Source organism: Eschrichtius robustus, chromosome 10 (assembly GCF_028021215.1).
Source record: "Eschrichtius robustus isolate mEscRob2 chromosome 10, mEscRob2.pri, whole genome shotgun sequence".
In the NCBI taxonomy this organism is placed as follows: Eukaryota; Metazoa; Chordata; class Mammalia; order Artiodactyla; family Eschrichtiidae; genus Eschrichtius; species Eschrichtius robustus.
In genome coordinates, this window is record NC_090833.1 from 8,692,867 (window position 1) to 8,707,304 (window position 14,438).

Consider the following 14,438-nt stretch of genomic DNA (forward strand, 5'->3'; position numbering starts at 1 on the left):
TCTGGGGTTTGAAAGTCCATTTACCTTCTGATTATAAGCAAAATTGTGTGTCTGTGCATCTTTCTAGATAGAGGGTCTGGAGCTTCTTCTCCCAAACTCTTAAAGGGATTGGTTGGCTCCAAAACATTTAAAAACACTTGCCTTTTAAAAACAGCCCTTTGTAGAAACGTCAAAGGTAAAGCTGGAACCACTCAGGGAACCCACACAGGTAGCGTAGGCTGGGAGCCGCGAGGCTGACCGGCTACCCTCCTGGCGTCCTCGAAGCTTCTCCCCATGCAGCGCCGCCTTCAAAGCTGCCCTTTCAGCCTGAGAATCCATGGAGCCCCACGGCGGCTCTGCAGGAAGAGGCCTGGCTGCTCGTTTTCAGTTGGGTGTTATTCTGCAGGCTTCTGCCGGACCTTCTGTCACCAGCTTCCGCATCGAACGGCCTCTCCTGTGCTTCTGACTTGGTATCGAGCTGGGAGGCCTCCCACGCCCGCTCTGTGCTCTGCTCCAGCTGCCGGAGACAGACTCCCATTCTCTGCTTTGGTCCCCGGGGCCACGGGCTGAACACAACCAAAATCTTTCTCTCCTTCATGAATGTTCTTTCTGGAGGTCTGGCCTCCCCTTCCCAGGACGGAAGAGGCACAAGGCAAAGAAGGAAGCAGCTGCTTGTGCCACATCTGCTACCGGGCGGGTGCTTGGGGCCCTGGCCATCCCTTGGGGGAAGGAGGCTGGCCAGCAGGTAAATGGCTGGAGGATGAAGGGGGAGCCCCAGTTAGCTGTCAGCGGTGAACACCCACGCCCACCTTTCTTCTCGGTGCTGTTGAGCGCTGGGGACAGAGGGGTGAGCAAGACAGCCCCTGCCCTGCCGTCAGGTTCCAGGTGGGGATGCTCACACACATCTGTGAGGCCTCAGGAAAAGCCCACTTGAGGTGTCCAACAAAGACCACACCCAAACTTGTCCTGTTTAACCGTCAGGTGTGGACTAATCCAGCCCAATCCCAGCTAGGGGGAGGAACGTGAGAAGTCTGATCTACACAGGAAAAGCTAAATGCACCCGTCCCTGATGCCTGCCCTTTCCGCCCTCCCCCACACACAGGAAGGACAGGATTCCACAGGAACTCAGGCTGAGAGAAAGCTGGTGAAGTCAGCTCCCCGCTCGCTGGGCATGGGAGCAGCGCCCGCCTGCGCTAGGCTTCCACTGCCCGGCACAGGACCTGCTAGGACCGGGACTCAATAAACAGTTGTTGAATAAACATACACATTAATAGAATAAGATGGAATTTTCTTAGGACCTTTGGTCTTAACCATTCTCAGTTTAGGATTGTTCTGAAGAGAAGCTGAAGCTATGTGTGGTGATTTTATTTATTGTAAAATACACAGTTCAATGGCTAGGTCTTGAAAAACTTCGGAAGTTTTCTCAGATCAATAAGGAAGAAGCCAGCTTATCTGGCCCTTGGTGACTCGGGTTTGTACCCTCTTGCTGACGTGACCAATGTCCAAACACAGGAAACCACCAGGGGAAGTGGGGGAGGGGTGTTGAGAGACCCACGGTAGCGACACCCATCCCTTCTGACTGGGCTGCCCAAGCTCGGGGAAGTCACAGATCACGGAACTCATCTCGTCTCAGTTTCAAAAGAGAGCCATGGATTGCAAGGTGCCCTAGACACCATCCTTTAAGCGCATGGACCTCGGAACATGGGCTCTGAGCACCTGGCCCTCGATGAGCCTCCTTTGGAAAATACAGATGGAGCTGAACAGAAACTTGGCCCCCCCAAAAGGTCTTTGGAGGCCAGCATCTGAATCCCAGAAATATCCTGAAACCTCTGGCTACAGATTCTGGGCATTGCTTGGGCCCCTGTGACCCCCATGGAAGTTCACTTACAAAAACTGCAGCGACTGTCACCAAGCACCGTCGCTGGGAAGGCGGGCGTGGGGTCAGCCGTGCTGGGAGGGGCGGCAAGCCCGGCTCACTGACCGGGCGGAGCCCGCTCGGTGCTGACGGACGCTGCTGTCTCTCAGCAGGCTCACATCTCTTTTTGCCAATATAACCAACTTAAAAGAAAAAATCACTCCAGGAACTGCACACAAACGATCCAAGCAATCCTTACAGCCCCAATGAGGTAAACATGATCTCCCTTCTACAAACTGGGGAAACCGAGGGCTTGGAGAGGTAAGGAAGCTCGGCCAAATCACACCATGGGGGAGTCAGGGGTGAAAGTGCGCCCAGAACCCAGGCATCCAGACCCCTAGCCCTGGGCTACCCAAATCAGGCCCGTCACCCTGCAGGTCTGTGGCTTCTAGCCGGATTCCTGCCCGAGGCCGTGCCGCACGGGTCGCAGCCAGGGGTGGGGGGAGGGGGAGGACGTGGCTCGGCGGCCGGGCAGCAGGGAGGTCTGTGACGCCGCCCTCCTGTGTCCCCAGGCCCCTGGAGAGACTGCCTGCAGGCCCTGGAGGACGGCCACGACACCAGCTCCATCTACCTGGTGAAGCCAGAGAACACCAACCGCCTCATGCAGGTGTGGTGCGACCAGAGACACGACCCCGGGGGCTGGACCGTCATCCAGAGGCGCCTGGATGGCTCGGTCAACTTCTTCCGAAACTGGGAGACGTACAAGGTAAGGACTGCCCACTTGAGTGCCGGGGCCCTCGGAAGGAGGCGCCTGCTGCCCATCAGGGCCCGTGTGGCCCAAGGGAGGAAGACACTGACGGGGCCATTTCTGCAAACCCACCAGGGTTGGGGGAACCAGCCGCTCCTTCGCTGCCCCACTGGCAACTGTGGCAGGACAGAGACAGGGGTTCGGACCACAAAAGCCCCACGAATGGGGTGGGAATTTCAAAATGCTGGAATGCAGTAGACCCTCACCCCAGCCAGGTGTGAGGAGCACCCTGGTCCCAGCTGGGGCTCTCAAGGGGAAGACCTGTCCTCACAGCTCAGAAGGGGCAAGTGCCAAGGCTCCCAAGCCCCGGGAAAATCTCCCACACAGCCCATTTTGGGGAACTGTGGGAATACTTGGGTCCTAATTCCAGGGCTCATCCTCTGGGCTCCCAATTCCTGGGAAGTTGAATGCTCTTCCTTGTAGGAGGAAAGGCTGCAAGGGCTCCACCCCACACCTGTCTCGCTCCTCTGAACAAAGAAGTGGTACCGAGGACGCGAGGGCAGCTGAGTTCACTGACACCTGCCACACGCCAGGCGCAGCGCTGGGTGCTTCCGTTCCTTACCTCCTTTGCTCTCACATCAACCCCAGGAGGGAGAGACTGGTCTGGACCCAGTTTACAGATGAAAAGGTGGCACAGACAGGAAGGGGGAGAGCAGTGAATGCAGCCTAGGCCTCTGACACCTGCAGAGCCGACAAACTCCCTGGACCACGACACCCACACGTGGCTTTGCCATGCCCCGGTCCTGTCCTGCTTGCCCTCCAACCCACCTCCTGACCAGCCTATGCCTTTGTTTTCTCCTCTTTCTCCTCTGCCTCCTAGTTGAGAGGTTCCTGAAGACGCCCTAACTCCTTCCGCCTCCTTTCCACATTCTCTTCCTCAGAGCAGTAGGTGCAGTGGTTAAGGCTGGGTTCTTAGTTCAAATCCTGGCTCACCCTCACGCACTCTGGGACCCTGGGCCTCCCCAGGCCTCAGTCCACCCACTCTAGGGAGGATAATGATAGTACCTAGCTCACAGAGTTGGCATGAGGGTTAATAAAATAACCTACGGAAAGTTCTGCCAACAGTGCCAATATACCGTAAGTACTCACTAAATACTAGCTATTATTATCATTAATGAATCCACCTATTTTTCAAGACTTCAAGTGGGCACCACTCAGCTGATGACACCCAAAAATACTTGGAAAAACTATAACAAATCCACTGGATTCTAGACCTAGGAGGGTGCCCAGGTGGATGTGGCATGCCTTTGTCACAGCTCACACCTGTGCATTAGTTTAATGGGACCCTCACACACAGCCCCTTCCCAGAGAAGGGAACACAAGCTCAGAGAAGGTAAGGGAATTGTCCCAGGAACTCATGTTGCATGCCTACTGTGTGCTAGGCTCTTAATTTACCATATTACGTGTGTCCTTATAGCAACCCTGCAGGGAAGGTAACATAGCGTCTCCCACATTCACACGATGCCTAGCATGAAACAGGCACTCTCTAAATAGTCTTGAGTGTTGCATGACTGAGGCTCAGACGGGCAAAGTGACTCATCAAGTGACAGCCAGGTGGGGGAGTGGGGAATTAAATGCAGGCCTGCCTTCTGCTCTGCCTGTTTCCAGGCCTCTCTGTCTGGCGCTGAGCAGCTGACAGCCGGGCCCTGCTGGCTGAGCGCACTACATATTCCTCACTAATGCTTGCCCACGTTTTCCCCAGCAAGGGTTTGGGAACATCGACGGCGAGTACTGGCTGGGCCTGGAGAACATTTACTGGCTGACGAACCAAGGCAACTACAAACTGCTGGTGACCATGGAAGACTGGTCTGGCCGCAAGGTCTTCGCAGAATATGCCAGCTTCCGCCTGGAGCCTGAGAGCGAGTATTATAAGCTGCGGCTGGGGCGCTACCATGGCAACGCTGGTGACTCCTTTACCTGGCACAATGGCAAGCAGTTCACCACCCTGGACAGAGACCATGATGTCTACACAGGTAGGACCAGTGGCGTCACACCCATGTACAGGGCAGGGGAAAGAGGTCAAAGCCGAGCCTCTGACTCCCAGGCCCGAGAACGGGAAGATCCCAGGGCCCAGCTGCCCAACCCCGTTCCCATCCCCTGAAGGCCCACTCCTTTGTCCTCTGCCCACAGATCCCCTTCGCAAGGCTGGGTCAGCATGGCATTTACAAAAAGGGGAAGGTAAAGAGGTACACAAATTACATACCCGAGGGCCACTCTGGGCCAAGCTGGACATTGTACTGGGCTGTGCACTGCATCACTCCCTGCCTGAGGCACTGGGTGTCACGGCGACATGTCCCCATGTTACACCCTGGCTAACAACGCTGCCCCACCTCCTACATGCCTGTGCCCTTGGGCACGCTGTTCAATCTCTCTGGGCCCGTTTCCACATCTGGAAATAAGAACATACCTACGTAGCGGGGTGGTGAGAAGGGAGAATGTGCCTGAAGTGCTTCGTCTGGGACTTGGCAGAGTCAGGCTCTGAGTGGGTGCAGTCTCTAGTGTGTACTGTCAAGGCAGTGCTATGGGAAGCTATGAGAGGAAACCAGGTAGGAGAGATGAAACGACCTGTCCAAGATCACATGCCTCAAGTCCAGGTCTTTATTAAACAAAAAAACAAGGGAAAAAGCAAAAAATTGTAAGAAACACACACAGTCCAACCCTGAGTCCAGACATCAACCCCCGACATTCATCTCAAGGCTCCACAGCTCAATTGCTTGAGATGAGGGCCCCTGGGCCCTCGCTGGTTGGTCCCTGAGGAGCCAAGCCCGCCTCCAGGCCAAGGCTGTTCTCATGGGCAAACCCAGCCCCCTCCTGCCCCAGCTCCCCGATAGGTCCCAGTCTAAAGGCCACAGCCTCCCCTTTGACGACTGTCCCAGGAACCACCTGCACTTCATTGGCAAGCCCGGCTGCCTACATCCTGAGGCGGGATCCCCACTCCAGGTCCCTACAGCAGCAGACTGTTCTCACCACACTGGGGGAAACACCAACACCTCTACCTACTCCCTGGTGCAGAACTGACCCTGCCGCAAGGGCCCCGAGGAGGCAGCATGCCATCTGAGGCCGGGGCTGCCGAGGCTTCCGGAAGAGCAGGGCAGGAAGATGACCCTCATCAGAACTGTCAGACTCTGGGGACAGAGAGGCTGGTTAGAGCATTTCTTGAGGGCCATTATGGGGAGCAGGGAGCAGACTCTTCTGCGACCCCAACTGTCAGGCCTGTCCAGCAGCAGGGTCGGAGGATGTGAGGCAGTGAGCTCCCTGTCCCTGGAGGCATGCGGGGCAAGCTCAGGAGGGCCGTCCACTGGCTGACGGGAGGCTGGCTGTGGCGTGCCGAGGGTTCTGCCCTCCAAATCCGATGCTGCCGCTTGGACCTCGTGGCCGCGGGTCATGGCCCAGAGGAGCCAGAGAAAAACTCTGGGAAAACCTGGGCTGCTGGGGCTCTGGGGGGTCCCTGGGGCTGAGCCTCCTCTCGGCTTTCTGCCTCAGCCGGCCTGCTCCCTCCTCACCTCGCCCCAAGGCCTCTCCTGGAGCAGAGCTGCCCGCCCCATCGGGCCCCCAAACCCACAGACTTGACTGGGCAGCCCTTCCCCTGAGTGGGGTCTCTCCCTGGGTCTGACAATGTCTTCCCCCCGCCCCGTCCTGGGAAGGGCGATGCCCCTGCACGCCCGCTTGTACCTTGCCCACACTTTTACTGTTGTTCCGAACTGCTTGTCCTTGGCAGCAAAATCCAGCATGACATGATAGTGCCAGAAACTTTATGAAAATATCTTGCTTTTGTGAAAAAAAAAAAAAATTGTTTTTGGCTGGAATACAGGCTTGGGAGGAATAGAGGAACATTTCATCTTAAACACTTCCTTTGTCATTCTATAAAGACTCTTGATCTAATAGTTCCAGCTCTTAAAAAACATTCCTAAGAAAAACTGGCCCTCTACCCGCCCACCTCAGGTCATTTCTGTTTTGCTCCCTGGTGCTTGCTCTGCAGTGAGCCCTGGGCTAATCCGTGGCCTCCTTCGGTTCCCACACGGGTCCCGTGCTGTGCGGGGGCAGAGCGCTCATCCTTATTTTACCATGAGAATTCAGTGGCTCAACGAGGCTACGTTGCCTGCCCAAGATCACAGAGCTCGTTAGTCAGCAGGCAGGTCTGAAGCCCCGTCCCCTCTCAGGCACCCTTGGTCCAAATGCCTCCACAGGGGGTCCCCCAGAAGCCCCCCGAGCAGACGGTGGACACGGGTAGAACCTCCTCCCTGAGACCTTCTCGCTCTTTCTCTCCTGCAGGCAACTGTGCCCACTACCAGAAGGGCGGCTGGTGGTATAATGCCTGTGCCCACTCCAACCTCAACGGGGTCTGGTACCGCGGGGGCCACTACCGGAGCCGCTACCAGGACGGAGTCTACTGGGCTGAGTTCCGAGGAGGCTCCTACTCGCTCAAGAAGGTGGTGATGATGATCCGGCCGAACCCCAACACCTTCCACTAGGCTGGCCCCCCTCCTGAGCCCTCGTGGCCGCCGGGAGCCTGCCCGGCTGTGCTGGCCCAGCACAGAGAGCGCCGCCTTCCAGCTCACCTCGGGACTGGGAGGACGGCGACGCTGGACTCTGATTTCCCAAGTCACTGCGGCAGATGATACAAGTGAATCGAAGCGGTATCCTCTGTTGCTACTACTCTTCTCCACATCGGACAGCCCCTCATGTTTCCAGACAGGACAGGACGGCAGACAAGTCTTTCCTTAAATAACTTAAGCCCCAGCAATAAAAACACAACTGCAAAACACCTTCATAATACACACGTGTGTGAGCCGACCTTGTGCACTTATGTGTATACCATGTATATATGCATTTAGATATATACACGTGGCGTATATCTAGATACATATATAGGTTTGCCTTATATACCTAAATACAAGTATATTCAATTCTCAGATGCTGAGGCTGTTACCAACGGCTCTGCTCTTAGGAGAAGAGCATTTCATTCATGTTGTATTACTTGAGTCTAAGGGCAGATCACAGACTGTGTAGCTCTCATTCAAAGAACAATCCTTGGTGTCCACAGGCCTGGATTCTTCCAGGACTGTCTACAGTACTATTCTCTCACATAGGGGTTCTCAACTTCCTTGCTTAAGATCCCCCTTGGCACCTAACCCAATTTCAAAATCCCCGTCCCTCTTTATTTCTATACTTCTCCTCATTCTCAGGACTTTTCACCACCCACCCATCCACCCACCTATCCATGCATTCAATGCCATTCAATTAAGTGCCTTCCGTGCTCCAGCCCCCGGCCACTTGTGTTCCAGGCACCTTTTCTGCTCTTCTCTATTCCTTGCCTACTTACTCCTCACCTTTTCTGTCCCCCTGTGCTTTCTTTCCAGGCAAGATTCCTTAGCCTCTGAGTAGGAAAGCATGGACTCCACGTGGTCAGGAAAGGGAAAGTCAGGCCCAAAAGCTAACTCTTGGCCACAAGGATAATGGTATTTGCAGTCTCGTATTTTCCAGTCACAGTTTAGCCTACCTGTCATTTTAACCTTCACAGAAATAATAACCTACCTTGCCAGCAGATATTCGATTGAAGAGAAGTCATCATCTAATCGTTGGGGACCCCAAATGGCTACATGCCAAAGGTCCCATGCTCTCAGGCTGACTAGTGTCCACATCTCGTCTCCAAACTACACTTCCCCGGAGATCAAGCGCCACGAAAATGAGAACTAGCCACTTGTCGTGAGTTACTGAATAACCAGGGGCCACGGAGCCCTGGGTCAGCGCATCAGAGTGCAGCGGCTTTCTTAGTCCTGTTAGCCACGGAGCATCAGGCTCGGTACTACCGGGACTCTTGCCAAGCAGGGAGCAAGGGATGAACAAGAAGATGAGACCCTCCTAGAGGGCACGTGGGTCGGGGTGGGCGAGATGTTGGAACGTTCGGTACTGTCCGCATCTGGCTGTGTGCCTATTACCTCAGCAGTCTCACAAAGTGTTCCATGTAGCATGTTTTGTGTATATAAAAGGGACTTTTTTTTTTTTAATATATTCTCAGATTATCCTTGTAATGACACATCTGCAATAAAAGCCATCAGTGCTATTTGGATGTATCTACACTGTGCGTTATTGTTTTAGAATGCCTTCCTGGGACCTCCGATACCAGAGCCTCTTTGAGTAAAACCAGGAAGAGATTCATCCATGGAAATCAATTAAATCACACTTTCCCTATCCCTGGTTTCCAGCTCTGCCCTGAGGAGTCCCACGACAGTACCTCAGGCCAAGATGGCTTCCTGGAGCCCCACCTCTTTACGTCTAGCTGCGTCCTGGATGTCTCTGCCAGACACAAGCAGTGCAGTCAACACCTGAAGCACCTTTCCCCAGGTCTGGTCTCATTTCATCAAATGGTACCATCTACTCAATTGCTCGGGTGAGAAGCAAGGACTCCTCCCTCCCCCTGGCCAAGGTCGACCCACCCCTCCGTGCAAGGCCTCTTCTCTGCCTTGGTGTAGGCCCTCCTCCCCTCTCCCCTCGACCACAGCAACAGGCTTCCCACCAGACCAAGGAACCCTGTGCCTCCACCTCCCTCGTCCCAGTCCGACTTCCACACTAGCTGCCAGAACCACCTTCCTGTAAAACAAATCTGTCGGTAGAGAAGGCGTCTCTGGGCCTGATGAGAAACCCCAAAACCATAAAGGAAAAGACGAAGGGATAGGACTAAAGAAAGTCCCGAATTTTTTGCCCTCTGAAAAACAAAACAAAATAAAACATGACTGAGATTGAAAGGCAAATATTAAACAAGAGAAAAGTATACGATTAATATTCATGCTACGCCAAGAACTCTTTCAAATTAAGAAGAAAGATACAAACACTGTTATAGAAAACTTGGTAAAGCACACAAACACGTTAGAAGACTCACAAACGGCCAGTAAACAAGAAAAGAGGCCAACCTCAGTAATCACCAGAGTTGTACATTAAATCAAGCATAAACCATCACATGGTGCCTAGCAGACTGGGAAAGACGAAAAAATGTCAATCTCCACATTGACAAGGGAATGGAGAAATATGTACTCTATGTACTCTGGATGGAAGTAAAAACATTCAATATTTTTGAAGAGCAGTTTGACAATGTATATATCAAAATTTAAAATGTACTTAAACCTTTGGACTCACCAATCTCTCTTCTTAATGACAAAGTAATGCTGCCATATGAGAGCCTTTTCTAGCAAAGTCGTACTGTGGAGAGACTGATGTTTACTGAAGCCTACTACGTGCTTGGAATTGGACTTGTGTCTTCTTACGTGACCTCACGGCAGCCTGTGTAGGAGGGACTGTTCCCCTCACTTCACAGAAGGGGAGAAAGTGAGGCTCACAGACAGACTGCTGGTAAAATGCCCCTGCAGGAGTTAGTCCAGAAGGTTCTGGGTGTCAGGCACTAAGAGTTCTCAGTTCCCTTCTCCCAAATGCCTAGTCAGTGTTGGGGGTCACAGTGGAATCTGGACACTACTAGGTGTCCTCAACCTTGGCCCAGACCACACCCACCCACTCCCATACCTGCAGTCGGGTGTGTGGGACGCAAGGATTGACAGCAAAGGAAAACAGGGCCAACCTTACCAGTCACTGGTCTTATGTCCAAACCCCAAAGCAGAGAGCTCTGGAAAGCCACACTGGACAAGGGGGAGCAACCCTTTACTAAACTAGTTGGGAACCAAACAAAAGCAGGGCCTGACGCCACTGGTTCCCTAACCCCACACACCCCGATACCCAAACCTGGGTCTTGGTCAAATCATACCCCGGCTATGTGGAAGGAGAGGGAGGCATAAGCCCATCAGAGATGTGGAACCCACTCTCCCTGAAGTAAAATGGAGGAAGGGGAGCAAGTTTACCAAACCAACAGCATCAAAGAAGAGAACAGGGAGACGAGAGGGCTGTGCTCAGGCACCACGCCTGGTGCCCAGGGAGTCACTCCCCTGCCGGCAAACAGCACTCGGCACAACCAGCAAACATCAACACGCCTCCTCCTCGCCCATCCCACCCGGGGACTTTTAAGGCCTACAGTCATAGGGGTCCTACTGTTACTAAGGTCTCCATGGTGAGTGCCTCTGCAGACCCAGAAGGAAGTCAGTGACACCTTGATCAGCAGAGGGCACCCACCTGCTGGGCTCGTGTGCAGAACACGGCAGGAAGACAGAGATGTTCCCCAAGCAAGTGACACTGAACAGGGCCCCCTCCCCCGAACCTTGCCAATTCGATCCAGATTGAAAGAGAAACCCTTGAACTACTGCAAACACTGGGGACGGGAATCCATGATGCTCATACTCCGCAGGTGCTCTTTGGGAGCTCAAGGGGTCCCCCCAATCTCCCAAGAGCACCTCATCTGCTTCGTACAGTCTGGTAAAAACTCTCAGTTATAGTAAGGGAAAGCTAGAGAACTGGATTAAACAAAAAAGGAACATTTTAAGTGTAACAAAATGTAAAACAGGCACTTTTTCAGCCTCGGTTTTTTCCGCGTCTCAAAAGGCTAAGGACAAAATCACAGCTGCCAAGAGCTCCCACATTCTGGAGCAAAAGGTGCAAGACCCTCCTTGCAAGGGGGTGGCCCCAAACTGGCTCTGCAGCATTAGCTGACTGCCCACCTGTGGCCTGTGTTAAGAGGCGCAGAAAAAGTATCCCGGGGTGGGGGGATGAGTCGTCCCCATGATATGCTCCCCCCTCCTTCAATCAGTGAGAGGCGCTTCCAGGGACCATTCCAAGAGCGTGGCCTGGGTGAGTATAAGCACTGCCATCTGACTCACACCTCACGTCTGCAGGCCAGAGGTGGAGAGGAGTAAGCAGCTGGTACTGTGCTGGGAGCAAAGGGCGAGCCCACCGATGCGGGCGGGGAGGCAAGGACACAGTTCCCAGGAACCAGAGGGCAGCCTGGATGGTGAGGAGGGGCTGGTGCAGGAGGCCCAGGAGCCAAGGAAGGGCCATAAGTGGTCAGCGAGAGGAGAAGCACTGCCCCATGAAGGGAGCTGAGTCAGAGGTGCCCCGAAGGGAAATTCTGAAGCAGCAGCAACAAAGAGGGAGAAAAGACAGGAAGAAGGGAAAAGACAGAGCGTGGGTGCTTTGGGCAGCTGGCATACCCAAGGGTGCCAGCTCTGGGTTCTGGCTGAACAGGCCACATCAGAGAGGCCCTTGCCTCTCCCTTGTCTGTCTCGTCTGTTCCAACCCCAAGGGCCACAAAGCTCAGTGGACCAGGAGGGAGGCAATAGGACTGCGGGGTCTGGTGGAGACACTTGAGCGTGTGCCCTCCCCCACCCCAGGCCTCCAGCAGGACCGGCTGTAGGAGTCCAGACTTCTGACCCCTACACTGGATGGTCTGGAGTGACGCGACTGTTAACAGCAGAGAGACTTCGGGGCCCGCTAAGTTCTCAGCATCGACTGGGAAAAGAACTAATCCACAGAGTAGGTTGGAAAGGACACTGCGGAAAAATAAAGTTGGTTTCTTCTTACACCTGATTGGGTCCAGCTCATTTAATAAGCTGGTTACATAAGGACATGAGGTGTCTCCCGGAGTCCATGAGCAGGGACACAGCTGGGCCTCACAAGGACCAGGAACCAGAAACTGCCTGGAAAGCCTTCAAGAGGCCAGGAATCCGCTCTCTCAGCCTCTCTCTCTGTCCTTTCCCTTTCCCTTTCCCTTGCCTGCAGGGTCTCTCTCTCTGTGTCTCGTGCATGGATCAGCTTTTCCCAGCATGGAATTTCTGAGCTCACATGTCCTCCTGGTCTGAGTGCCAGCAAAGACCTGAAGCCCCTCTCCTCTCAGCCAACTCCCAGCCAGAGGACCCGACTGGCCCGCTCGGGTTGGGTGTCCACCTCACTGCTATCGACGGGGCTCCGAGCAGAGCTGGTGGAAGGAACGCGGCTGCTGGAGCTCAAGGCTGTGGAAGGCGTGGCGGAAGTTCCCAGGGTCCCAGCGGAGGAGGGGTCAAGGCTGGCTCTATATCCAAAAAGGTGTCTGGACTATACTCCAGCTGTTGTTGGTCCGCATCCTCTCTGGAGACCGTATTTCGCCAACTAGATGGATTCTGTCCCATTACTCGTTAGATCATGTCCTATTCCCCAGCCCCTCCCCTGCTGACTCCTGCCCTCCCAGGCTCAGCTGTGTCACTAAACATGACACATGGCTGTGCCCAGAGGGGGCTCTTACTGCCCTTCCTGGATACGCCGAGTTTCTCAATAGTTTTTGTAGATATAGGAGGCAACAAGTTCCCCACTGCTGGGCTCTTCCAGGCAGTATTTGCTCTGGGTAACACTCATACCACCCACAATCTATAGGCGCTGTCCATGTGCCAGGCACCACGTGTGTCTCTTTAAACTCTCACAACCACCCTGTGAGGTGGGTTCTACAATTACCCTCCCTTCGACGTAACAGAAATTGAGGCTCAGAGTTGTACGTGACTTGCCCAAGAACATGCAGCCTGAGATGCTCAGGATTTGAGCTCGAGTCTGTCTGACTCCTGAGCTCCTGCCTCTGCAGGATTAGATCACTGTCCCCAACGAGGAAATGAAATGACTAAGCTCCTCTCTCACCCCATCATCACTTCCTAGTACGTCTGAGAATCATGCAGCGTGGAGCCTGCTGCCCACAGAAGTGGGTGTGTGAGCTGGCCAGCCAGCCTACCTGTGCAGACGCAGCTGGATGGACAGTAGGTCCCCAGGTGTCAGGAAGTCAGTCCAGGGCTGTTTGCCCAATTTATCTCAGAGCTGAGGGCACAGAATAATAGGGGGCAGTGATGGAGAATATCTCTCAGCTTCTTGGGGCTCACAATCCTTTGCAGGGCTAAAGTGGCTGGGCCCTGCCTTTCTCCCTTCCTCTTGGAGGACAATCTACAGACTAAGCGCCGCCCTTTGGCACTAGGAGTGTCCTGTTTGTGGCTGGTCTGGCTGTCACCTCATGTACCAATTCTATCTCGTCCAAGCCTTGGTCTGCACTATCTGGTAACTGGGTCCCTGTTGTGTTGGCTTATCTCCCATCTCCATGTCTTCAGGACAGGGGCTTGCTTGGCTAGTCTCTCTCAGATCCCGCAGTCAGAACTGAACCAGCCCTAGCCTGGGATTCCACACCTTGTGGACACATGCCTTGGTACCTACAATCACTGGGACACTCCCGACCTGGGGTATCCTGGGTCAGCTCACCCAAACATGGGAACGCAGACACAGATAATCCCTCCCAGCTGTGCAGCCTTCCCAAAGCCCTTCCACACGCAGCACCTCCCCTCTGCTTGCTGACGGTCATGATAAATCCGTCTCCATGGGCTGGTCAGGGGTGCTTCCTTCCCGCTGCTGCAGTACATGTACCCTCCTAAAGCTGAGGGACATCTCACATTAGGAGGACAGCTCCCTGGGCAAGGGTGGACAGGCCACATTCGCCCTGACCCTTACTTAGCAGAGCTGGGAGTGGCCCAGAACCCACAAGGGTAGCTAACAGACAGGGAATGGGATTAGAATTGCCTTCTGGAGCAGTGTGATGACAGAGGCCCATGCCCTAGTCATCTCGAAGACAGGAAAGAATTAGAGGAAGCACACAGCCTCCCTGGAGCCCAGAAAGCTGACCTAGCCCGAGGCGAGTGTGCCGGGCATCGGCCCCTCTCCACGGGAACCCAACAGCCAGGGCAGTGCAGGGCTGTGCTGGGGACGTGGGGAGGAGGAATTAAGGACAGACATTCAGGATGCAGACACAGGAAGCAGGGGCAGCTGAGCAGCTGGGTGGGAGCCCTGAAGGCCTGGCTGACTAGCCCAGGCCCAGGGAGCACGGGCTTGAAGTAGGAAGCAGCTTCTTTGCCAAGAGCA

At 54.3% G+C, this 14,438-nt stretch overlaps 2 protein-coding genes across 15 annotated transcripts in view; one reads left to right on the forward strand and one right to left on the reverse strand.

Moving 5' to 3' along the window:
* The window catches only part of ANGPTL2 (angiopoietin like 2), a 34,047-nt gene extending 25,331 nt beyond the window's left edge, over positions 1-8,716 (forward strand). Inside the window, exons 3-5 of the mRNA XM_068552274.1 lie at positions 2,407-2,600; positions 4,345-4,615; positions 6,915-8,716. Coding sequence (XP_068408375.1) covers positions 2,407-2,600; positions 4,345-4,615; positions 6,915-7,114 — 665 coding nt within the window. The 3' untranslated portion in view covers positions 7,115-8,716. The remainder of the gene's footprint in view (positions 1-2,406; positions 2,601-4,344; positions 4,616-6,914) is intronic.
* The window catches only part of RALGPS1 (Ral GEF with PH domain and SH3 binding motif 1), a 284,245-nt gene that overhangs the window by 121,250 nt on the left and 148,557 nt on the right, over positions 1-14,438 (reverse strand). The window lies entirely within an intron of this gene.